Genomic DNA, 27,134 nt, shown 5'->3' on the forward strand with positions numbered 1-27,134 from the left:
TAACTAAGAGAAGACTATTGAGGACAAAGGGGAAAGGAAGAAAGATACGTGGGAACAGAGGAGAAGATATATTTAAGACAGAGTTCAGTGGAAACCCAAGAAGTTTCAGAAGTTTTATTTAAGCTCATCTACATGAAGGCACTTTTTTCCCCAGGGTATCAGAAGGTTAACACTGAAGCAGCCTTAAAACTACTGGCTTTCCTTGATCCATTTCAGCATTCCCACTTCAGCAGAGGGCATGCTCAGGTAAGAGCTGATTTTAGTTCCTCTGTCTCTTGCTTAAAAAAGCTTGAAGAGAATGCTCCAGCTATTGACATTCATGCCCACTGGGACATAAACTTTGAAGTAAACTGGAAATTTGAAATAAACTGGAAGAATAAAGACCTAAACAGACATACAGCTTTGATATGCAGTAAATACTTTGTATTTTTTTTTCCTGCTCTTTATTCATTTAGAAGAAGCAAAAAAAAAAGTTGAAAAACTATGTTAAACTCGTTAAAATACACACTGACAAATACAGGGTTTTCTTAAAAGATATTGTACGTTAACTGTGGAGAGGAAAAAAAGCAAAGGCACAACTCAAATAGGACATTCCTTAACATGCCTGTGAAAACTTACTACAGTATGGCCTAATTCTCATCTCTCACCACGGCCACTTTACACCTTCCAATATTATAAAAGAAATACAGTGTCATACTCACCTCTATATTCTGACTTCCTGTACAGCAGCCTCGGCTTGATTTAATATAAAATAGGCCTAGTCTCTACAATAATTTTGTATTCCTATCGTATTACTTATCTTCCAGTATTGTAATACTCCAACCGCAGGGCTTAAGACGATATTAGGAAGAGCTCTCCCCCAGTGAAAGCAGCATAAATATAAGTGTCTAGAAAAGGCATGCATTATACAAGAAGCATGATAATAAGGAGATTTAGCTTTAAGTGGGTTTTGCAGAGAGGCAAAAACCCTGGCTCCCCTCCCCACAGGCTTCAGTGACTGGTAAGGTAAACTCTAATAAATGAGAAACGTGCAGGATGTATTGACCTATAGCCTGGTTTCCATTTAGGGCAAGTCACTTCAGGAATGCCCCTGACTCATTTCCAAGTAGCTTTTGCAGAACCTGGGAGTTGCTGTAGTACTTCTGTGTCCATATAATAATCTTTCGAGTTTCACCTCATGTTAATATGGTGGCTAAACAGGAACGTAACACCTTTTTTCTAGCCTTTCTGGAATTGCTAGAGGGTTACTTCACACTGCAGTAGAAAAACGGCAGGCAAAGTGTCTGAAATCATTCTGGTGATGAAAAAATACAGACAAATTAATTCCACAGCCTTATAATTTACATTGTTCATTATTCCACTTTTAAGGAGGAAAAGCAAAACTGGATAGTCAAATATTATTTACTGCAGCCTTTATTCTGCATGTCTTACTATAGCAAAACTGCTGTCAATTTTGTCTGAAAAAGATTGGGAATTAAAAGAAAGCAGAAGTGAGACGTGTGGGCAAAAATGGGAAACAGAGATTAAACAATCCGTTGTAGGTCAAAGGTTATTTGTAGATCAGTTACCACTAGAGGCTAAAAAAGCCTGCTCAAAACCATCAACACACTGCTTCCCAGTTGCTCAAACTTAACATTTAGTCTTCTCTATACTAAAAATTTAGACCTAACGAAACAAAAATGTAACACTTGAAAAATGATAGCTTATATAAAGTTTCACACCACCTGCAAACTTGCAGAACTTTTACAAAAAGCCTTAGGCCTGATATCCAAGTTCAAACGTAGAAGTCAAGTAGCACAAACACGGTCAGACACCTGCCCCCAACTCGCAGTTCTGTAGTTTTTCTACTCCCTTCTCCTGCAAACTGTTCTTCTCTATCACAGAGACATTTTATATTTAAAAGCATATTTCACAATTGCTGTAATTCAAACTTCAGAAGAGTACTTTTGCCTCTCAGTAACTTTATCATCAGCAGAATTCATTTCTAAAGTAAACACCAATTCGTTCTAAGTACATTGCTAGGAGATACTCCAAAGAAAAGAGAAAAGGACTGCTTGAGCTGACTATATGCTGGATTCATTAGATGTTGCTAAGAAGCATACTATTTTGGCATTCCTTCTAAGCTGTCATCTTTCCAACAGTGGGCCTTCATGCCTCAAAATCCAACAGAATACCGAAGCAAAGTCTACCTACACTTGATCAGTAATTAAGTTTTCACATCTTTCTCAACAGAATCAGTGAACATATATACCAACTGAGGCACTCCAGGAATCATTTCATCCTTCCCTTCCTATTTGACTTACGCAGTGTTACTATTTAACCAACAAAAGATTGTGATATCACAGCATCGTCTCACAAGAACATCTCAGAAGAGAATGGAAACATCCTACAGTACATGATAGGTTTTAAAATATCTTTACAGTTACACTCTTCCCCACTGAACATCCAAATTCCACACATGCAAGTGTCTAAACAACCAGTTGTGCTTTAAATAAGTATTTTCCAGATCACTAACACACTGCTAGAAAATAGCCTAACTCAATTTTCATCGAGTTATTTCCCTTCTAAATTCAGAACAAGTATGAAAACCGCTTTCCAAACCCACCCTCCCAGCAGTTAAGTGACACCTGCAGAATAGAAACCGAAGCTTCTAGAGAAGCTTGGCAATTAGGACTAATGGAAAAGTAACTAGATTCCCAAGGCTTCCCAAACCCTCTTTCCTTTGAAGAAGTCAACCACTCCTCCCTGTCCATCTTCCTTCTAAGCACTTGCCAGGATTTTCCGTAGAATGACAGTTATGTAAGCTTTATGAAGTTCAGTACAGTAATAAGCTACAGATCAATTCAGAAACTGAAGTTACACGCTTGCTGTCCACATGTTTCAGGACCGTGAAGAGTTAAATACAACCACCGAATTCTGCAGGTCATAGGAGCAGGCACATACCTCAGTCTTCCAGATTCAATTAGATTTTGTTTTGTTTTGGCTTTCTTTAATTACCCGCTGCCATTTGAGCCCAACTGGGTGACATAAATGTATTATCCCATCGTAATGTCAGAATTTAAAATTAGATTCGGTCTCCAGAAATACACTTCATCCAACCTTAGCGACTCCGTCCAGCAATGACGACTATTTTATGTAACATCTTTCATACGCTAAGACCTAAAAACTGCACTAAAAATTACAGCTACCTTCTCTGGCCGTGGATTTCTCTTCCATTTATCTGAAGAGAATTCAGCTCAGGGTGAAAAGGAAACAGTTTCGTAAGATCAAACACTGAAGCAGCAAGAGGAAAAGCAAATTACATAAAGTCCAAATGTACTTACAGTCTCCTTATTCGGAAGCAACTCCTTTCGGATCCTGAAGAAGTTCTTGCCGTACTGCCTCAACCCCTTAATAAAACGTTTCTGTGATAAAAGATAACAAGAACAGTATGTCAGCAGAAGGAGGGGGGGGGGGGGGGGGGTTAAAAAAAAATCTTGTTAATCAGCACAACAGCCAAACAACGTTCTTAGCTTAAGGTCTGTCGATAGAAGGAAACGTCTACCTACACGGCAACCGAAAACAGGCAGGGAAAAAAGGCTTGGAAAAGATACCGAAAAATTCAAACCGCATTCCCTTCCATGTCAAACTTCCAACATCTGAAGCTTTAAAAAAGTCAGTACCACAGTCAGTTCTTTTCCAAAACGACCGAAGTATTCTGCCGCACGGCTCTCTCGAAGTCTATTTTTCAACTCAGAAGCAGCAGGCGAAGGAAAATACGCAACGCTGATTCTCAGGGGAGAAAAGTGACTCTCCGGAGAAGGTGCTGCAGGGGTTAAAGAGTCCTTGCAGACGCCAACCCGCCGGATTCACCCTTCCTGATTTTCGGCGGAATACACCCAAACGGCTTCGCGAGAAAGCCCTCCGCCAGAGGAAAGCGGAGCCGCCGCCGCCGCCGCTCTCCCCCCTCCCCGTCCCCGCCGCGGCTCGCAGCGGTCCGCGGTCGCTCGCCACGCCGAGACGCTTCTTCCTCCTCCTCCTCCTCCTCCTCTCGCCCTGCAGCCGCCCGCCGGGGCCCGGCCGCGGAGGTGGGGGGGGAAGCGGCGGTGCGGGCGCAGGTAGGGAGCGGCGATGGCGGGTGGCCGGGGCTGCGGCGCGGGGAGTGAGGCGAGCGGAGGAGCCGAGAGCGGAGCGGAGCGGAGGGCCGGGCGGGCGGGCGGGAGGCGGCGGCCGCGGCCGCCCAGCATGTGATCGCGGCGGGGTTGGGCGGCGCGGCACCCGCGGGGCGCGCCGCAAAAGGCGGCCTGGATCGCCGCACACACCCCACACCCCCCCTTCGCCCCCCAGCCCCGGCCCGGCGGGGCCGCTGGCCCCCGGGAAAGCCCCGCGAAATCGGCCGCCGGATTAACGCCCGCCCGTCCCGGGCTCTGCAACGGGCTGGCGTCTTTCCCCCCTCCCCGCCCCTCTGCCAGTTGCTGTATCTCATCTGCCGCACCCCTCGGCTGCCCGGCTTTTACTCGCCGGTCCCCCCCTTCAGCTGCCCCTTGCACTCATGCTTCCCCCTCTGCAATGCCTTCCCCCCGCCCCCCCGGCAAGATAACGCTTCAGCCTCCAGCTGCAAGCATCGCTCGCTCCCCTCCTCCTCCTGCTCCTCTCTTTCCGGGGCCAGCACCTTCATTTGGTTAATCTGGTGCAGCGTGCTATCCCCCCATCGTCTCACCCCCACGAATCGGTAGCAGGAGATGAAGACTAAGCACAGAGTGCCTCTTTTTGGAAGGGCCAGGCCCGAGGACTTTTTTCTTTCCTATAATAAGCGTACAGGTATTAACACTAGCAAATAACCAAATTCTGCCTGCAAAAAAAAAAAAAAAAAAAAAGAGGGTTGTTGAGTATACGGGCCCTAACATTCTGGAGGGAGGGAGATGAGAATTAATAATTCCCTATAAAGAAACATACCTCAAGTTGGCTTAATGTATTTTGGACCACATCTTCTTGCAATCATCTATGTGAAGGAGGTGGGCAGGCAATTAGAGGCTTCCATGTTGTGAAGTGGATAAGGAATCCCAGAAAGGGTAATTCGCTACTAAAATAGTGCTCTGTACACCTCATGAGCTCCCACCACAACGCCGAATACGAGCGAGCAGTCTCTTTGGAACCTCATGCATATTATTTTGCAGATATGCTCCCACGGGGATCTATCCTTACCTAACCCTGACCCTCAAAACCAGCAAGACTGCTAGGGTTTGCCAGGAACATGCCTGGGGGCACAGAGGCAAGAATTAACCACCAGTTGTATATGCTCTGAGATTACAGTCCCTTCCAGTATATAATTTGCTCATACCCACCTGCTCCTCTTAAACCAGTGAACAGAGCAATCGGGAGTTTAAGAGTTCAGTGACCAGGGTGCTGGGGTTTCTGAACAAGGGAAGTTTTACTATAGCAAGCTACCAGCCCCCCCATTCACAGGCAGAAGTCACACATACCTGCCGAGCAAGATACCAAGACTGCCTACAGCGTGTAACTGGTCACTAACGCGCATGCATACTTCCCGCTTTTTACCGCATGAATGACAAGGAATTTTCATTACGCTGAGGGGAAGGCCGATCGCTCCCCTGGCACCATACGCATACCTCTTCTGCCTTGTCCTTCCGGGCAAGAAAAGATGGCAGCCGCAACAAGGCAAACAAACATGCCCTCATACCACTCCCAACATCCCAAAGAGCAATATAATTCCTGTCTGCAGCTTATCACAAAGAATGAAAATCAACTAAACGAAGAAACATTTAAAAACAGGCAATCCGAAGGGAACTCACAGATTCTAAACAATGCAGCTCAGTTCCTGGCTTTGACATCACTGCCTCATGGACTGTATCAGAGGTACGACGCTTTTGCAGCATCGGTTAACAGAGCATATAGAGGAAAAGGCAACATAAAAAGCTGTAGGGGAATAAGAAGAAACCAGAGCTGGAACACTCCAACCATGGATGAAAAAGCACAGTGAAATACCAGAGCGCAATCTGGTCCACTGCATGAAATGAAAAGCTCCGGTTCCCTGTTCCTCATTTTGCCAAAGACTTACGACGGTGTATCTGAATTCTCAAGGGACCGTTTTATTTATTTTTTAAGATTCCTTTTAACCAAACTATTTTACATTTGTTTTGTGTTGTGATTCAACTCTGTATTAAAACAAGCCTATGACAAACTGTTTTCCTTTGAACTCATGAGATGTCAAAAATTCCTACTGGGAACGTAAGCCTAACATATAGCCTATCTGAATAACAGAAATAGAGGGAGCTTGAATTGCTGTTCCAAATATGAATGAAGTCAATCCTTCTGGCATTCTGAAGTTTTGGCCAATTACGCTGTCACCTTTATCGGTGTCATACAGAATTATCCCTAGGCTATTGAGGCAGTGCAAGATATCCAACTATAAAATAGTTATGTGCCTCTATTGAAAGGCAAGAGAAAGCCACTTCTTAATACACAAAGAACAACAAAGCACACAAAAATTAGTTTCTGAAACTTAGACAGAAATTCTAAAGCTTAACAAAATTATCAAGGTTTTTTAAAAACATTTTCTTTTTCAGATTTTCCTTCCTATTCTAGTCTTCCATTAATTCAGGCATCATGTTCAGTCCTCCCTTAGCCTGCAGCAAGAACGGTTACTTCTTTTCTCCAAGTCAAGCACAACAGAGACCTCTAAATGTTTTTATATATTTAAAAGAACTAAATAGTTGCACACCAAATCAGAAGTGACCTGTTGCTCTCCAGCATCTCATAAAACAGACTGCCTAACACAGTTTAAATTTTCTCTCCTCTGCACAAATGACATGCAGCAAATTTTATGTCTGCATTTTAATGGTGCAGGAAATGTTGCACTACTCGCAGAAGGCATCTGAAAATGACAGCTGCTGAATTAAAATAGTCTTACAATACAGGGCTGGTAGAACAATGAGGCTCAAACCTATGGATGCATGAGAAAGAGAAGTTTTGATAAAAACTGGAAGTGGCTCTAGGGCACAATGGTTTAGAAATCCAAGTTCTGTACTTTTAAAAATTAAGATAAACATTTCAATTTTACCACTTAGGTTTAACTTTAAAACATTATTTATGACAGAATTCTGTCAGCATTGTTGTTTGTACTGTTCACTGAAGACAAACTGTAGCACAATTAAAAAAACCGCTACGGATAATTATCGCTGCGAAGCGGCATTAGGAAATCCCATGGCTTGCTAGGTCAGTCAATGTTGAGAGACAACGCAGTTATATTTTACAAAGTGGTTACCATGGCTATTGACCAGCCATAACACAAGATCTCCTAATACCATTTTATAATTTGAGCTTCCCCAATGAAATGTATTAGATTCTGCAGTATCCTGCTACAATGTGTAAACAGGGAGCTATAAATAACCAAGGAAGAACAAGGAACAAGCATGTTAATGTTTGCATATGTGTTACTTGCAGGTCCCATATTTTATCCCGAGAAACAAATATCATGACAAGATACACAAAGCCATTATGTTCTGACTAACAGAGCTCAGATGGCGTGTTTATCAATGTGATGATAATGCCATTGCAAAGCTGTAGTTAAGGTTATGCGTCAGGGTTTCTATTATCAAGAGATTACAGCTTGGCAGGAAAAATTTGCTGCTGCATGCTGAAATTCAGCACCCCAGGTTTTGACTGTGAACTGAGGTGCCCCGTTCAGTTTTCTTCTTTACTGCAGAAATCTAAAATGAAGCTGTTTCTCAAAGCATGCAAGAATAACATATGGTACAAAACCAACCTGTTTAATCAATTTAAGAATTTCAAACTGAAACCTCATGGGCTTCAGAAAGGCAGGACGACTCTGATAAAACTGTAAATTCATAACTGCTACTGATATGTCTCTTCTGAGCTGCTGCTTCAATAAGGTTGAGATCAAATCTATTTTCTCTTAGAAAATCCATGTGGTATTTCATTCCCTTCCCATGACTTCCACCTGGTTAATTAGTGAAGAGCATGTTGTAATGCAATATATTTACAAACACAGAGCCTTTTCTGTTCCTTCTTAATCCAGGGAATAAAGACTTTTTTTTCTCAATCTTTCTAAAAAAAAAATCTCCTCTTTAGACCACGTCCAAGAACAGCAAGTTCTTCTCTCAACCTTTTCCTTACTTATGAGCGTATAAAAAAGGAGGATTTTGCTATCATGAAAGCAGTAGGTACAGTGCATGGTTTGAAAGGCCCAAGGTTTTCTGGGCAGGTGCCAATTGAAGTTTTCACCATCTTCCATATTTAACAGGCCTTTTTAAGTTTTATAGTAAATACGGTAGGAAAAATTACGGGGTTTTAATGGTTAACAGCAAATAAATGCTAAATGCATAAAAGCATCTTTATTTCTTAAATTTCACAAGATGAAAAATTATGGCAGTTGTTCTGAAAAGAAAATGAGATCTGGTTCTATCTGCAAAACTTCTGTTAAATGTGCAGCACATTTATAGATTGCCCCAAATAATTTTTTGGCATGCAGACATTGTATATGCACACTAGCTGAATTTCAGTGCACAGAGTACATTTTATTAAAAGCTTGGCTGAGTTTTAACATTATATTTCACTTACGTATGTACAGTGCGAATAAAGGCAACTGCTGATAACGTTAAGTGATATATACTGTCCTCTGGAAACAGAAATACCCTGACAGTTTCCTTAAGAAGATGCAGTTTTGCCTAAAGATGTCAGATATCTCTTACAAAAACGTAACTTGTGTTCACAGTTTTTTTTTCACTAAACTATACCTGGCTGTAGCAGAAAATGATGCCAGTATTTATTGTATCTTTACCTCAAAGGGATTCTATATGCTCAGTAACGGACAGGACTTAAGTACTACTCAGTAACTAATTCCATCAAGGGCAAAAAGAGCTACTTAAGTTGAAGAAAATGCAGCTGTCACACATATCCAAGGTATTCTCAGAATCCACCTAACCACTGCAGACACCTACCATGCCCATTTAACTCTTTTCACAAGCTGCTTTGTTCCCTGAACGCTCTTGCCCAGAAAAAGTTCATCTGCCCTAAAAGACGCCGCACCAGCTAGGACTGTGGCCGGAGAAGGGAAGGTCTCTCGGGGTGGGAAGCTGCAGTCGGATTGCTATGCCCCTGCTGTGCTCCATGCACTTCCAGCCTTGGCTGGCAGCCTTTCTCGCAGTCCTGCCTTCTCGAACAGCCCAGGCTGGGGACTGGCGGCTTTGGTTAAAGGTGGGGGAAAACGCTTTCGGGCACCGAGCCCAGGAAGGCTGCATGATGGAGAAGCAGATGGAGAGATGGACAGACGTTCTGTCCGGTCAGAGAGAAAACAGGATAGTCAAAGACTTCCACAACACGATTTTTAAGAGGCACAAATTGCCAGCTAAAGAGGAGAGAAAGCTACAGAAGAGGGGAAAAGACCCTTTTCTAGGGGTACGGGAGAGGGCAGAAGGGAGAGACGTTCCACAGAAATTTCTTGGCCTAAGAACGCACATCCTCAGAGCAACTCGCCACGAACAAGGATTGGTCCGGAGGTAACAGAATATTCTAGGTTACAACAGTAGCATGTAGAATGAGGAACAAGCATGATGACTCAGTGAAGCTCACCTGAAACCTTTGTTTAAAAAAACAAAACAAAACAAAAAAAAAAACCAGTCCACTGGAAAAGATGACCCATCAAGAAAAGTCTGTGTTCAGGCCTCTGCTATGTTCCTTTAACATGCCCTGCTGCTGGGAGAACAGGATATGCTTCAGCCTCATCTGAACTTCGTTTTATTGTTTCCTGTCACTACTGGAACTGTGCTTAATGTTTTTTAAATTTAATTTTGAAGCAGCAAGCGATTTTACCCTTAGCATTAGATACTTGTGCTGTTGTGTGTTACATCAGTTAACAGCAAGCTTGCAAATATCACCTAGCTGGCAAGCTTGCATCTTAGAAAGACACCATAAGCCTTCCCTAAATGTCTCTGCATGTTGTTCCACTGACCTTGGCATCATATCAGAGACGCGTGCAGATCTCAAGCATGCACGCAGAAGTAGTAGATCTTTGCAGAAATATCTGTGTTCCTGCTCTTCCCTCAGTGTTATCTGCCTTTAGCCTACAACATCTGAGATGCTCTTAGGTTAAGTTTACTCCTCCGTCCCATCTCTAACCACAGCACTTCGTTTTCTACTCCTGCAGGAAGTAAGGCTGTCACCAGCTTGCAATTTAGAGTCTCCTCCTGAAGAGGCTGCGCTGAAGCACAGGCCATCATTTGAAGGACCTTATTCTCTTCTCTGACACAACCACGCAAAGGTATGAGAAATTGTTCACGCAGTCTGGCAACTGCTTGAAGACATCTGCAACCACTTACTACAAATCTCTGTCGCAGCAGCCCTCTCTTGTAGGGGAATGTCTGTGCTTTGATGGCTGCTGACACTATACACACCAGCTCTTTTATGATCTGTTTGGCTTGCAGAAAGTTTTGGGAGTAACAGCAAGTAAAGATCTTTCACCGTACTCGGTGCACGGTACACTGCACCAGCTAGCTATAACAGTGAAGCACGAACAGTAATAAATGCCAGCCAACCCCTGCAATGCCAGTTCTTGCTGCTTAATTACGAACTCCAAATTTTAAGTAACCAATTTCGAGACGAGTTTGTTTGGGTTTTGGGTTTGTTTGTTTGTTTAACAGTCCCCTTTCAAGATGGTAAACAGGTAAATGTTTCTTAAATTGTGCCACAAACATGTTTCCAGACTTCCAGTCTAAGAGGGAAGGCACACATGCAAGTGATCATTTTCTAGAGCAAGACTGGAAGAGAATAATCATATACATGTATGTGAGTGTGTGTACAGATAACTTCTTTTCGGTTGAAAGCATCCCTTACCTCCGAAATACACTTACTCCATTTGCTTCTTCATTCAGCAGATTGTGAGTTTAGTTCAAAATATGTATTAAAACCAAATTCAGCTTTCGTGTCATAGATAATGGTCTGTTTATTTTTCTTGTCAATTTTTTAAAATGAAATAATTCTATTGTGTCAAGACAAAACTGTCTTCTAACCTCTGCGGTATTTATTTTGAAAATAAAATTCTTTTTCACCAAGTCCTCTTACTCAAAGATACGGAAAAACAAAAATATTTTGATGGGATTCATTAGACACCGATCTGTATTAAAAGGCATTAATGTTCTTACTGGATATTCAAAGCACCTCTTCAGAGTGCATTGCTGGTCATCAACATGTGATAAAAATCTTACACTCCTTAGGCCATATGCCTGTAAGATCAAGTATCCTCTATAAACAAACTGACAAGAAATATATCAGCTGAAAGACTTAAAGGTGCCAAACAATTAGCTTTCCCTCCCAGTCGGATCGCTTTGTCTTCCTGAAAAATTATACTGAAAAATTAAGCCCTACCTCAAACCGTAAGGATTCAACACCAAAGCGTTACACAGATGCAGAAAGGCACACGACATCCACCAGAGTTTGTGTTCCATATATCCATAGCCATATACACAGACGGAAAGTCATTAAGCAGACTCCCTCAAGGGAATGCCAAAAGATCCTGAAATGATAATGAACCCCCTTCCATGGTGCTGCATTGTTAGCTTTTGTTTTGAACAATAGATCTCCCATGATACCTCTCGCTTGCTGAAAATATTGGTATTAAGTGAGCATGAGCACAGCTGTGTGTAAATTACATATATAAACAGATTAGATTTGTATATTTATACTGGATGCAAACACATTAATAGCACATTTGCATACACAGTTGGCTAAATGAGATTGCATGCAGAGCAGGATTACTAGTTACAAACACATTTGTTTAGAATTTTCAATAAAGTATTTATACTGCCATTCAAGAGGTCAAAGGGGATTCATCTTCCTTTCTCTCCTCTTTGCCTTCTTAGAAACATGCAAAAAATGCTCTTGTCAACATGCTTTCCATGTATCGCCAATCCCTCATCACAACTCTTCTGGAAAAGGACTCAAGCTAGCAGAAGAAACCGAACTGGAGTGCTTACTAAAGGTTATCCAAATTTCCTTCAGTTTAGTTTATTGAAGATAATGGGGGGGGGGGGGGGGGGCAGGGAGATAAGAGTTCTACATTTGACCACAGCATGAACTACTACCTAAATGCCAGTTCATAAAACTCTTCTTTCCCTTCTCTGTTTAATGCCAGGGATCAATGCAAAAGTCTGTAAGAAAGGCAACATGATATCGAAGGTGACACAACAGCTCTCAGACATTTCCAAAGCTGGGGGAGAATTCGACCATTCCTTCACCCCAGGCTTTGAGCTGTCAGGGTGCTGCTAACCTTATGTGCTAACCCCAGCTTTATTTTACCATCAGTATTTTAACGGAGCTATTTTTATAGAGAGAGATTTCAGGTTCACCCAAAGCAGTACGCAGAGCTTTGATTCACTTCCTGCACCGTACCTGTTTCCGCGTGAGAGCCTAGATGAGAAAACAGAACGGGGGGGGGGGGGGAATCAATTATGTCTAAATGAAGAGCCTTTATTTTTGCTCTAATTGTGTCCTCTGATTATTGGCTCTGGGTGCTTTCACTGCACATCCCCAGATAATGCTCCCAAGCCAGCCGGTCGGTCTCCCTCGCCTTCACATTTCACGTCGGTTCCTGTTAAAAGGTCCAGTCCTGCCTCTTGGGTTCACCACGCTCGCAGCCCCACCGATAAATCATCTACCAACCTGCTCTTGGAAATGCACTGGCCGTGGTACGATGGCTCCAGCCCGCGTTGCCAAGCAACCCGTGCAAGAGGGATGTCTGAGAACTGCTGACAAATAGCCAAGTGGCTGCAACAACAGGCTTCTCTCTGTCAAAAAACGTGTTTGGGAGAAGTGCCTCCCCCGCCTCTGCGCTGCGCGAAACACTGCGTGATTGTAAAATCAAAATCAAAAGGCTATTGTAATGAACACACACTTCCTGCTCAATTACTAATTGTTAAAAAGCTGCGGGGAGGCTGCGATCACACAGCGTATGGCAACAGAAATGTGATCCGGTAAACGAGATAAAGTCAACAGCACGCCAAGAAACCTGATCTAAGAACTGCCTGCAGTGGCACATCAGAAGCTGATGCACAGATCAAAAAAAGGCTGGATATTAAGGCAGCAGCAGGAGGGAAAAAAAAAAAAAAAAAAAGAAAACCTGACTTTACTTTTCCTGAGCTCTAGAAGGGGTATTTGATAAACAACCTTGACTCTTTGGAAAAACAATTCGTGGATTATTACAAGCATTATTGTCCGTCGTAATGCTACTGCAGTTGCCTGGTCCCACATTTCAACGGAAAGATGAACAGGCAGGGACAGATGAGCACTCTTGTTTGAAGACTGCTCAGTTTGCAATTTACTTTCCTCCAATAAAATAAGGGTGGGAAGAGGAGGCATTCATTTTTCCAAACCAGGTCTGCAGAACTCACCCTGTGGTGGCACTGCAACAGGGGCTCAACTTGCAGAAGACCTTCCGAAGAGAGCAACAAGTCCTGAACCTCCAGAAGGCTGGAAATGCACGATCCCTCAGGACTCTCCGTACCTCTCCTCTAAACAGCAGTGCAATACACAGGCAAGCATTTCCTTATTCTACTAGACATAATCATTTCCACCAGCAAGAAACTGGGTTGGCCAACTTGCCCACATTTATATTTAAATGCCCATGACAGACCTTCTGCTGGCAGACGTAAGGGTCCACCTATGCAGGCACGACAGGCAGATCCAGATCTGTGCAACACTCCAGCTACTCGCAAAGCCTCCCTGAGACATTTGCTCTTTCGTGATCTTCAGAAAACAATCGCGTTGCACACGTCCATAAACCAGGTCTCACACAGCGAGTCTTAGACTATCCCCTTCTGCGGATACAAACCTTAAAAACCACCAAACTGGAGACTGCCTTCATTGACAAAAAAGATTTTTCTATTTGTATCACGTTACCTGTAGATTGTTGTCTCCTGTAATCAATAGTTTCTCAGTGCTGCAAACGAAGCTAAAATTATTTGAGTGTGTTAAAAAAAAAAAATTTTTTTTAAAAGATGCAATTTAAGAGTTAAAGAGAACAAAGGTCTGGCACATTTGTGACCCAGAGAAGCAAAACAATATGCTGCTGCCAAGAGACAACAGAAAGCTTTTGATTATACTTCAGATTGCCTTTTTCTGTACACGAAGAGATTAATTTCTGATTGTTATTTTAAAATGCTAATATACAAAAAGCCTTCTTATACATCAAAACTAAAGAGCAAGTAAAAAGAAGTTGGACAACATGTTCCTTTTTCAAGGACATACTTCCTTTCCCATATGACATCTGAAAGTATCACCTTTTCATACAGGTAAGTAGTAGAAATTCAGCACTTAAACTGCAAACTTCAAGCTAAGAAAAAGCTATTTGCTTTTCATTCCTCAAACTCATGCTCACCCAAACTTGGTAGAAATGCATTTTCTAAAAACATAATTCATAGTTCCAGTTGTTGTTGTTTTTTTGAACAGGATGAAACTAGTCGAAGTATAGGATCCAAAAGCAGAGATAAAAATACATATAAAGCAGCATATGTAATAAGAACCAAAAGAGAAAAGCAGTACTTGTGGAATAGAAACAATGCCCTGCTATACCACCTCTCCTCCAAAGGAATGGTTCTCATGCATCCATTTGGAATATTAACCTTTCTTTTCCTCACATACTCTGAATCTCAAATACCTGTACCAAAAGCTGCAATGCCAGTGCATTCTTAAAGTTATGAATATTTCCTTGAATAATGCCAACATCAGAATGTATGGCATCTTCCACAGGGCTGAAGATGTTCCTTATGTTTCCTCACCTTTATTGGGCAGAAACAAGCCAAGGACAATATCATATATTACCCTCCCTCTGAATTTCATTCTCCTCATACTGTTTTTCTTAACAACAGGATTTTTACTCAACTTACAATACCATAGGGAACACCACTCTGCCTACTAACACAAAGCAGATCTCCATTAAATCATCAATACTAAAATGCCCATTCTAGGCAATAACATGGGTGGGTGAACACAGATATACACCAGCCCCCAACCCACGAGCTGTAGTTCAGCAAGATCAGACCACAAGGCTAATAACTAACGTGAGTGTTAACACAAAATAAGCTTCCACTTGAGCTCTTTCCTTAAACATCAGAACGTGTCCACTTTCTCCGTCTTTTTCCCCAGAAAATTTTCTTTTTGTGACACAGATCATACAGAGTTCTGAAAAAACATGTCTGTTTACTCTAGTTTAAGACTATTACGCAAGCCTGAAGTTGTTCTCTTTCACTGTGACATTTTTTGTCCTTTCAGTTTGTAACACTAAGCACAAAAAAAGTGGCAGACTACTTGAAATATAGTATATGAGCCTTTCAAGACTTGAATGTAGTATTTCTAGTGGAAGTTCCCTATTGCAGAAATATTGTTCCACTGGGATTTCAACCATTATTGTCAATTATTCTGGAGACTATTTCTGCCTTCAAACAGTGACTTTATGCAAATGACAGAAGGAAACAAATAAAACCACTTCAAGAGCTCCCATGCTTTAGAGCAATGAGCAAATCCAAGAATAATGAGACAAAATGGTGGCAAGAATCCCCAAGGAAATTATACATATGGAGAGGCAAGTATTTCTGTAGGTGACTTCACCAAGTGAATAATTAAACGGCAGGGCTGTTCATGGTAGCAATGCCCAGGTTTGAGCTCAAGCACTAAGATACAAATTCCAGTTTATGACCCTTACTAAAATGACATAAGGCAACCTCTGCAAACTTCCTGAATTTCTCTCAGGATAAGTCTGCCACTGACTGCAGTGTAGTGAAGGCATACCTGAGAGCGCAAATCTGGGTATAAGAAATATTAGTGATGACAAAATCAATTTCCAGGCTGAGAGACATACCCTCAATAAGAGACCTTTCCTATATCAAGCAGAATACGTGGGGGGATCGGTGCCAAATGTGAAAAAGTGACCCACAAATAAGAGAGGAGAGAAAAAAAGATTTGAAAATGAAGGACCAGAAATGCATCTATAACCAAGGTGAACACTGACAAAGGAAACTTGAAAGGTAGATATCTACGGGGAGGGAGGCAAGGGGGAAGTGGTGCTGAGACTATGGAATTACCTCCCCAGACACGTAGAACTGGACAATATCTTCCGTAACAGATAAATGAAATATGCACCCTAATAAAACAGAGGTGCCCTCTTTTGCCTTCCCCAATTTGTAACAAATGGAATGTTTGAGTGTTTGAAGTTATTCCAATGCAGTGGAGGGTAATATGCTGTGATGCTTATTTATTAGCTCCTCTAAATGCATAAGCCCCTGTCTGATCAATCTCCCCATGTAGCCTAAAAGCTATATAAATCTGAGCAGATACTATGAAAGGGGGGTGGGGGGGGGGGAGAAGGAAAGGAACAAAAGAATAAGAAAAAACATGGTGGATCATGCACAAGTGGGTAGGGGAACAAGTGAGATAGCAAGAGGCCAGTAAAAGCTGAAGCAAAACCACAAACCCAGAAGCTACGTGCACTTTGTGTCTTTACCACAATACATTCAAAACCACAAGGCACATGAAAGTACAAAAGCAGCATTGGACAAGGAACACAAAGTAGTAGTTTTTAAATACACCCTCATGAGCACTGATCAACACAACACATCTTTTACACAATACTTAAACAAGGAGGAAGGAAGAGAAAGCCTAACCACATGCTAGCTGAAGAGAACCTTTGCAGAAGCACAGGCAGTATTTACGAGCTGTCCAGGGACTGCTGCATTGGGGTTCATCTCTGTCGACTACGTAAACTTTTAGAAAGGTTGAACGTGAAGTTACTCAGCTACTATGAAATGGAAAACAGTACTCTTCAAAGGTGGCATTTCCACAGTCAAACTTAAGTTTCCTTCTGGATCATATGAAACCTCTCACATTTGCTATGTAAGCAACATGGAGCCAGACTCAGAAATGAAGCCTTCTCAGCAGTAGCAGACTTCCTCAGGACTAGAAGGTACTGAGTATCTCTCTGGATCAAGTCCTTATTTGCTGTCAAATTCTTTTTATGGCAGTATAATCATTAGCTTTACTGGCACTGTTACCCTCGTAACTAATTAGGAATCTTGGATGGATGCAGAAAATGATTAATATTTAGTCACTATGCGCCTACTACAGAAGCAGCCTATTATCAAACAAGTGACACCTCCACAAACTTAAATTAAATAATGGCTCCCATAGAGGATTCAGAACCACTGACAGAATGGCAAGTGATTTAAGTAACATAAAGCTGAGCAACTGGTGATGGATCACAGTTTTTTCACTCGTTCTGTTACAGCCTGTAATAGAACAAATGATCATTTTTCAGCCTAATTGAATATGGCCGCCCCACTTATACACCAAAGGAGACAAAGCCATATAATTTGCTTCATTAAAATGCATTTTTATGTCATCTGAAAGAAAAACCCAAAACAACAGTGCTGTTGATAGGGAAGATTAGAAAAATAAAATTTATCATGCAAACAGAACTTGCAAATGAGGTATATTTTAGCATTCATACTGCTTATGCTTGTGCAAGAAAGATAAGTCCTGAGCGCTAAAAACATCCATATTGTGACAGTAATCAAAGTTTCTTAAATAAGAATTATGTCACTATACCAATTTGAAGAAGCACTTTGTCATTTTCTGCTGCAATGGCCGCTGAGCCATACTAAATAATTCTCAGATAAGCGGTCAGGCAGAACCACAGAGAATCTAGTAACATTCAAAAAGTTTGGAAAAAAATTTTTTTTCATAATTATTAGAAAAATCAAAATACCTGTTAAAAAAGAGTCTTTTCCAACATTAAAATCAAAGCTTCAAGCCAGAGTGCTGCATTTCAAATATAACCTTAATTAAACCAAATCTTTCCAAGATGGAGTGTTTTGGTACTCTCACCCTCCACAAGCCAGGCGGCAGACCTAGTTGGTTTTCCTCTTCTCCCTCCAATCCCCCCTTTAGCTTTCATTGCTTGGAGATGCTAGGAAGAGATCTGGGAAGCTAGACAGTTATTTAAAATTAGTTACCGTTTGACACTGGAAAACAAATTTGTTTTCTTCCATATTTCTAGCTTGGCCGAGAAAGCAACATGGCCTCTCTGCTATTTCTCCACAGAGCGTCACTTATGCGAGCAAATGCTGCTCTGGTAGCAAACATCTATTATCGACTGTTGCCACAGCACCAGAACAGAGAACTTGGTTTGTTTGCCCTACCAAGCATGGAAGCATGGACTAAGCTCCATACTGGTTTCTGACTAAAATACTCTCACCTGTTTCCAGCTCTGCTCATTCTTGAACCTCTTTAACATACACCCTCTACAGCTACAGTTTAGCCTTAGGATTCCCCTGATTTAGTCTGAGCTGATAGCCTCCATGTTCGAACACAATGAAAGTCAAGGCTAAGACAAAGAGATCCAAACTATCGGTAGGGAAAAAAAACTTGCGGGGTGGGGGGAGAAATCAAATGTCATCTTGCCAAGTTCGAGACAACACTCTTAATCTTGTCTCTGCACTTGCTTTGTTTTGGGGGGGGGGGGGGGGGGGGTAGGTTGATTTTTAAAGCAATCTTGTTAGGAACAGCAAATTGCCATTTCCCATGGTTTAGACAGCAAACAACTCTTTCAAAACAAAATAGTGATTTGCCTTATCAAGTAACCCATTCCTGGGTTCTATGTATTTAATCAAGTGTAATTCCAACATAAATATTCCAAAATGAAACACTTACCTATATCAACTTAGACTAAGCCAAAATTACTTGGAAAGATGCTGGAGATTTCTATCATACACTTAACATGGAAAAATATCAAAGCACTTCACCATTATTTTTTACTATATTATAATTGCACTCTTAGGTATTAAGGAGGTAAGGATCCCGTAGACTAATTTAAATTTCTTAACACCTGCAAGACAAACTCAACCAAACTACTGAAATGACAGGACTATTGAAATAATTTGAAATCAAACCAAGAACTCTGGATGTTGCTATCAATACAAGCCAATAAACCGGTCACCGCTCCTCAACCATTACAGAAGGTGAACCTACATTTAAATCACACTATTTATAGCATTTCCAAAACAAACAAAAATCTTCTGAAAACAGACAGCTAACCAACATTTCTTATATTTAAATCATACAATTGCTTTCAAAAGCATAAACAAACTCACACAATCCAAGATGTTGGGGTGTTGGGATAACGTACGCCAAGGAGCATGAGCCAGAAATCTATCTAAGGCCATTTATCACATTTGCATTCAGAATGGGAAGCAAACTTGAAACGTATCTTACTAACACTATCAAGTCTTTTAAAAGTCAATCATACTATTAACAAATATGGATTGTCTTTTTTAAAAAAAAAAAAAATCAAATTTCAGAATTTGGAAATTAAGTTATGTACAAAGAAGTGGTAAGTAAGTAGGTCAGTGGAATGTAAGCAAGATAGTTTTGATACACAGTATTTTTTTTAAATTAAATCAAGACACACAGCCCCCTCCCACCCAAGGAGCGTTACAGGGCAAAAAAAAGTTTTACCATGATCAGGAAAGGTGAACACTTACAATCACTCGCTTGGTTCTGCTTGCTATGGCAAAAGCATTAACCCTAGAAACTCCCAGAATTTTGATGATCCCTGCACCCTCCAGATGCTCTGTTACAGTGTCATGACTCAATTTCCTTTTGGAGAGGAACAGGACATCGGATGATGTTGTATTTAAACCAGATTCCCGATCTCTTAGCAGATAAAATCTGAATAAAAGGTCAGAGTATTGAAGACAATAACTGTGTCACTGACCAGAATATCATCTGATGGGGAGAAGGGAAAAAGACAGACAAGTGCCTGCAGCATATTAGCACGCTTGGTTTATTTTCTTCCCCTGCGCAAGGCTAGGGTGAATAGTCTTTGTTTCAGTTGCAATACTGCTGAGCTGCACAGCTCATGCTTCTATACATAGAACTTGTAAGATATACACGAACATTAAAACTGACTCCAGCTCTGTTGCTAAGAAACTACGAAGGATAGCTTTTTTGGCCCTCTTCATTTATAAAATAACCACTTTGCCCTATGGGAGAATGAATGCAATCTCTCAAGTCCCCCAGTGCCTTGTTCTCATTTTTAAATGAACACAGAAAGATGATCGAGAATACTAGGAAGTGTAAGTGATCTCCATTTTTAAGATGCCCTTGAAAATGAGATGAAAAACATGGTTTCAACAATCAACTGCTGTCGTATTTATTAATCTTTCAAGCAGCAGATTCTTTCCCCTTGGCAACAGTGAACTATGTGTATGTGCTCCTGTCTATTTACAAACCTTTTTCTAGAAAACAAACCAAAACACCAGCTTCTGAAAGCACCTACAAATTATTTAGTTTATACTGGAGTTAAACTTTGAGTTTAGAGTTTAGCTTCCGTCCCCGCACAGAAATAGCCTTCTAAGCTGTGGCAACTGGCCAGTGTAAATATTTGTTGTATTATTTTTTGGGATCAGCAATATGGTAAGTGCTTAATAGATAAAAATATTCCACGTGAAGCCAGAAAGACGATGAATCAAGAAACATATGGCAGTTAAACAAAGCAAATTAAAAAAATGATATTGTTAAGAAAAGACTAACTTATCTGGCAGCTGTGGAAAGATCAAGATTAGAGAAAGCAGTGAAATCACCCATTTTGAAGCCAAGGTCACTGACAGGATTTATAGATTTATCCCTGAAGGCAGCCTTTGCTGAACATGAAATGCCGAAATAATTTTTTTTTTTTTTCCCCCCAATCTACTTGCCCCACCCCATTTGGGCTATCTCATTTGCTGGAGGCTTTTAAAATTCATTCCTTTTCACAGCTGATTAAACAATAGAATCTTTCTGCAAACTAAAAGGACAAAATTGATTGCCCTACACAAACTTTTCTGCACGTATAATTGATTTTTAATTCACTGTCTCATTTCTGAAAGGACTTGACAATAAACTCAGTGCTGTATGTGCAATATTGATCCCTTTAAATGAGGACTTGGATCAAAGAGTGATGCAAGTTAATCACAACCAAAAAGATTGTTATCTTTTGTCTAGAAACCTGTGTTTAAATTAAATTCACCTTTTCTAGACATATTACACCTTATATTTTCTAGCTGTACTGCACCTTATAATTTTGTAAACCTGTCAACTGCTAAGTAACTGTAATTTTATGCAACTTTTAAATAATAACTTTTTTTCCCTCAAGCAGAATAATTTAATCCTTCATCGGTTACTTTTTACTGTGAGGACCAATGGTTCTTTTACACTGTAAGTTCTTAGAATAAGCTACAGACAAGACTGTACATTCCCACTCTTTCTTAAACTAAAATCTTATTTATTCTTCTTAAAATAAAGGTCCTACTAGACCATGGCAATTTGTGTTTGGTGGGGGTTTTTTATCTCAATGCTCAGTTAATTTTCAACTGTTACTGATTAACACACTTGCAAATGGCATCAGATGGCTTGATTTCTAAAGTCCAGAAAATGTTAATTTAGTAGGAACTGTCATCTACTATGAAACTGTAATGTTTGCTTTTTGTGGATAAAAATTTAAAACTAAGCAGTAACTGATATCTTAACCTTCTAAGCCCACTCAACTACTCAAATGCAGCCCTGCAATGCCAGCTTCCTTTTCACATATCCCTTGATGATTCCCCCCCTGCCCCGACTATTCCAGAGGCTCTGTTTCAATTTTGCTATGAATTACATTTTCCATAGCTGCCATATAAACAGTAAATAAAATTCATGGTGTTTTTGCCCCAGTAAGCAGCTCTGTCTTCCAGCATATCTGAAAAGCCTGGCTTCAAAGGAGTAAGCAATGAAAACAATGTTTTCATGAGCTGATACTCCAAAAAGGGCAGATGAGAGACATTTGAAGATGATTCTAGGCAAAGAAGCCAAGCAAGTATGTGTGTTTTGCATAAGTAATTTCTTGACCAGCTACACTGGATTACAAATACTTGCAAACATGAGGAAATTAGTTTGCTGCATCTTGTAATTTTTGGCAGAACAATCTCCACTTGTATTTTATGACAAATGAGCTTTAAGCTGAAGCCAGGAGTGGATATTTTAAAATTTATCAACTTGTAAATCCATGTACATAGCCAATTAAGGTTTATCGCCACCAAGGATTAACTATCCCTGCACATAAATTTAAGAGGTTGTTTGAATCTAGGTTGTTTACCTCAACGACCCTACATCAAAAGCAATGTAAAATATTTAAAGGGCAGCATATTTCATGATAAAAGCTAGTTATCAAGGACGTCACAGCATGTCATCGACAGTTCTGCATGAAGATGCACAAGTTAAAAAAAAAAAACAAAACAAACAAAAACCAAAAAACCTTCTTCCTAAGGAACACTTAGCAAGTTCTTTTTGAGAATTTAACATCTCTGAAAAGACAGGGCCAAGTGTAGAACAAAAAGGAGGAAGTGTCCAAGAAATAATGCAAAACTACTGTTTCACCCAGATTCTCTTTAGCTTTGGAAGACAGAGCCCTGAATTTCAAAGGTGGTTCAATTAGCCTCGCCAGTGTTCTTCCATAATCAACATCTGAATGCTAATTAGGAGCACAATTCCATGCAGCAAAAGCATCCCTGTGCAATAAACTGCAACACAGCAGCAGTGAACTCTGCCTTTAGCTAGCATGCATAAGTAAACAGAATTAATAACTACCCAAGTGTGGACGGGTGACTTAATCTGTTTCGATTAGATGCAGCTCAGCCTGAGGCCTTTGTGTTATTTAAAATGTGTTCATCATGTTTAATTAAAAACCTAATAAACTAGAGGTTCTTTTAGTTCTGATTTGTATTTCTCTCTTCTGTAAGCCGTATTGATTTTGTTAGTACTTTGGATAAAAAGACAGAAAAAAGCACATTCTGAAAAGAGAGACAAAAATGTAAGATCAGATCAGCAGGACTGTTACGTGAAGAACAGTCAGAACTAGTCTGTTTCCTTCAACATTTCCAATACATGAGGCATACCAGAATCAAAAACCATTTCATTAAATTAACAGAAGTTAAGATGAACATTGTATCCTTTGTAAATGATAGCCATTTGATAGGTTATTTATCTGACATGGAAGTGTGCACAATAAGCTCTCATTTTTGGACCTGGAGCAAGTGTAGGGGCAGAATTGTACTGAACATCACTGAAAGTGTAAAAGCCATTTTGCAGACAAGATTTTTGTCCCGAGTCAGGTGGAAATTCTGTAAGGACAACTTTTCTTGTGAAATATTTCTGCTGAAACCACGCCAGGAAATATGGGTGTTCAATTTAACCTAAACTGAAAGAAGCTAATGATCATAGTTGCAGATTTGGAATCTGCGGTAAGTAAGGCAGCACATCATCAGGGCAGGCACCAGAGTTTAAATATAGGCAGTCAGTTTCAGGTTTGTTGTACTTATTTCCCTATAAACAACAACCTCTAAGTCTGCATGTTTCAAAAGACAATTTCAATGTCAGTTTTGAAATATTTCCAACTGGAGAGGAATTGACCAGCACCATTCCATTCTTATTAGGGATTTCTGATTGCTTGCATCAAAAATGCCTGTACTCTGTCAAAGATTAAGAGAGACATTTTTAGAGGTGACCATGAGATACAGAGTAGAGCTCGCTTCTCTTTCACTCTGACAATTCCTTGCCGAGTTTGAGTGAAGCATCTTTGTTTTCTTAGTGCACTGAAAGTAAGACAAATACTAACTGCATCTTGCCTGTACTACAACCTACTGTTGCACAAAGAATGACAAAACCAGTGTTCTAGAGACTGGGTGCCACCAGGTCTTAGGGAGACTAAGAAAGATGGCTGAAGAAAATGAAAGGAGAAAAGTGGTTACTCTATAATCTCACATTAGCAAAAGATATCCCATGGAACACAGGCCCAATGGCTAAGTCAGTCCCACTTTCCCAGCTACACTGACCTTGCTCTAGCAGTGAGCATCATGCCCACATGTCAGACATGGCATTCAATGGTATGAAACTTGTAAGAGGGCACTGCCACCAGCTGTATCAAAACAGAGGGCTTGCTCCATGGCTTCTTCCCAAATAATGCATCTACTCTGAACTGCACTGCCTTCTATTTGAAACTGCAGCCTAACACTAACAAGATTCCACCAGGTGATGCTGCTGAAGGTTGGTCTATAGGATGCATGCTTAGGAAGTGCTTAAATACAGCGTTATATATGACGACCGCTCAGCAGACTTGTCCACAGAAGTAAATTCATGAGCACTACAAGAGAAACCAACCCCCACCCCGCACCAAATCATTGCTGGAAATTGATGTTGTCAGGTGCGGCATAAGCCTTTATAAACAGGAAACAGCTGCTGTTAGAGCTGCATGTAGATGCATCAGTAAAGAAGTTTCTTTAGCTGCTTTTATAAAGCAGTGTGGAAGACTGGTTTTCACAGTATGCCTCTGAATTTACATACTGGATTAAAACAGGTTTGAAAATAGCCATAGGTTTAGAAACACAAGGGAGAAAACAAACCTCCATCTTCCTATTTACAGAGCCTTCCATTTAATTCAATCACTGGCAAATTTTATCCTGTTTAATTTGATCTAAACCTCTGTAACCACATCATCAGTAGCGAAAGTAACAGAAGTTCCATTCCTTATTTTAATCAGTTCTGATCACAGCAAAGCAGCTCTTACTCGACAGTTTGGTCACAGGCAACAAAGCTGTTTTAATTAACAAGAAAGGCTTTAGCTTTGGGCAACAGATAGTCCACAGAAAAAGTTAAAAGCTTCATAAATATATAAATTTTCAATAAATTTGAGTTATTCACACAGTGTTATATCACAAATACTACTGAATACCACAGAGACCTGTGCTGGACATGGCATTGCTATCACGTGCACAACAAAATCAACCACATTAATCATCTGGCACAGTGGAAATGGACTCGGTCAAAATACTTGTGCAAATAATAGGCCAGCCAACTTACAGAGGATTTCTGACTTAGGGAAGTGTAAAGTTTTAAGAATTAGTTTTGTACTAAGTCAGTTCTTTCCCTGCATCAATGTGACTACACTTCTACTTCAGTTGCTTTTGCCACCCGCCCAATTACTCGACATTGCCACAATGCTCCTTGCGCTCTGCTCTCTGTTCTCCACCCAGCCACACAACCTTACATCTCCCCTGCAATAGAACCTTCCCGATGCTCACCTTAAGAACCTGGCAGAAAATCAACTTAAGAATAACAAAAGGGGGAGTGTGACTTTTTTGGGGTCCAGAGGCATGGCAGGCAGCAGAATACGATTATAGGACAAGAAAGGCAGGAATGGAAAAACTGAGACAACAAAAGCCATGATTTACATTATTTCAATCAGTCCCATGCCACAGAACCTTTCTCAGTTAAGGAGATTAACTAACCAAAGCTTCGTACCTGGTGTGATATCTGCTTATTTATCCACGTTGTAAAAATTAAGTAAGTAGGCATTTGCCAGGCCACAAGAAGAGATTAATTCTAAGTCTGGCACAAATAGGGACATGGTTTGGACCTGGGTCTTCCACTTCCCTTCGAAGTGTGTCTCCTGGATTATCAGCCAGCCACATTACAGAGGCTTCCTCGGGCTCATCACTTGCCATCATGAGATGGAGGGGGTAGGACACACTTCGTAAGGTTCTCACCAAAATTTAATTGTTTTGGCCAGACTTTGAGTTTGATAAGTCAGCGTTTTCTGAAAAATACTTCGTTGTGGAGTTCCTATGCAGCTTTAGCACCCTATGTATCATGCAGAAAGAGTTTTCGTCCGTTTCACAGAGCCAACAATAAGGAAACTTCCCTTGCAAGTCTCAGAAATACTCAGAAGTGCAGTACAACTGCTTTAATCTGGAGTTTTCTACAAACTGCCAGGGACAAACATGCTATGAAGTTGTGCAGGTGGAGCTTAGCTGTCTATAAATAAGAGCACAGTTTGATCTTTGGCTCTGCTGAGGCTGGAGGGCTGCCAAACGTTTCTGGAAACTTGGATGGAACAGAACAAGAACAAATATGATAAAATGAGCTGAGACTGACAATGATTTATAGAGTCAGTGATCATTATTCTGTACTCAGAGTTTGCACTTCTGGAGTTATGTTTCACTTTGCAATATACTTTGCTTTTTCTATTCATAAGGGTCTATTCTCTATCATTTAACATGGAGCGCTCATCAAAAAACCCTGAGCTGCAGCAGCTATGGCATTCAAAACAGCGCAGCTCATGGAAAAAAACAAGGAGAGAGAAAAAAAAAGTCTACACAGGAAAAAAAAGAGGTGTTGGCCCTGTACTATTTAACCATGAATGTGGGAAAGAATGTATGCAGAGAAAACAGAGGTTAAAACAACATGAATACAAACTTACTAAACACAGGACAGCACACTTGAAGTATTTGTTCAGACAGTCAGTTCCCTAAACAAAACTCCCTTTTATGACAAGATAACTAAAATTTATCAGGAAACTGTGTTCTAGGCTTTTACTCATCTTCTCCTACGCTTTGCTGCCAGTGTTAGCACATGATCCTCTTTCACTCTACAACTTCAGGCAGTCTCCTTACCACAAAGGTTCTTTGTTGGATTTCAGAATAAGCCTACTTTAATACAGGTTTATATGGCCTGTCCCACCCCTAATCTAGCTCTTGCAAAAAGGTTTACATAAGGAGAGAGCAAGCACACATAATTCATTGGAATAACTCCCTGAAAGACTTTCAGAGAAACTAGAGCTTAAAAAAAAAGTCTCTCCAGCCATTGTCTGATTAATTAAAAAAATGCTAAGAGACCATAAAAGTTTCACCCATTACTTATCAGTTCTATTTCATAGCACCAATGCCAACTTTATTAGTAGCTTAACAAGACCGCAACATTTTTTTTTACTTCTTCAATTACTTTACCAATTAACTAGCTTAAAAACTCATTCATTCAAAGGAAAAAAAAAAAATCCAACACCCAAACTTCTCTCTTGTCACTTTTACATGAGCAATGCTGTCTTGCACCATATTAGATTCTTTTCATTTATATACCTGGTAAGTATACGTGACAAGTTGAATTTCTATCCCTGTTTATTCCAATATGGTACATAAGAGAGAAGCAGCTTTTCCAACAGTGAAAGGTAAAAACCGTAAGCGAGTCTGAAGTTCTTCTGTGATAAATATTTTATCATAACTAAC

The 27,134-nt window shown here is 40.6% G+C and overlaps 1 protein-coding gene across 6 annotated transcripts in view; it reads right to left on the reverse strand.

Moving 5' to 3' along the window:
• Positions 1-27,134, reverse strand: part of RERE (arginine-glutamic acid dipeptide repeats) — a 257,136-nt gene that overhangs the window by 51,487 nt on the left and 178,515 nt on the right. For all 6 annotated transcript variants that reach the window (XM_052791717.1, XM_052791716.1, XM_052791713.1 and 3 more), the window contains one exon: positions 3,324-3,404. In XM_052791717.1, coding sequence (XP_052647677.1) covers positions 3,324-3,404 — 81 coding nt within the window. The remainder of the gene's footprint in view (positions 1-3,323; positions 3,405-27,134) is intronic.

This window comes from Harpia harpyja, chromosome 7 (genome assembly GCF_026419915.1).
Source record: "Harpia harpyja isolate bHarHar1 chromosome 7, bHarHar1 primary haplotype, whole genome shotgun sequence".
NCBI classification, from domain to species: domain Eukaryota; kingdom Metazoa; phylum Chordata; class Aves; order Accipitriformes; family Accipitridae; genus Harpia; species Harpia harpyja.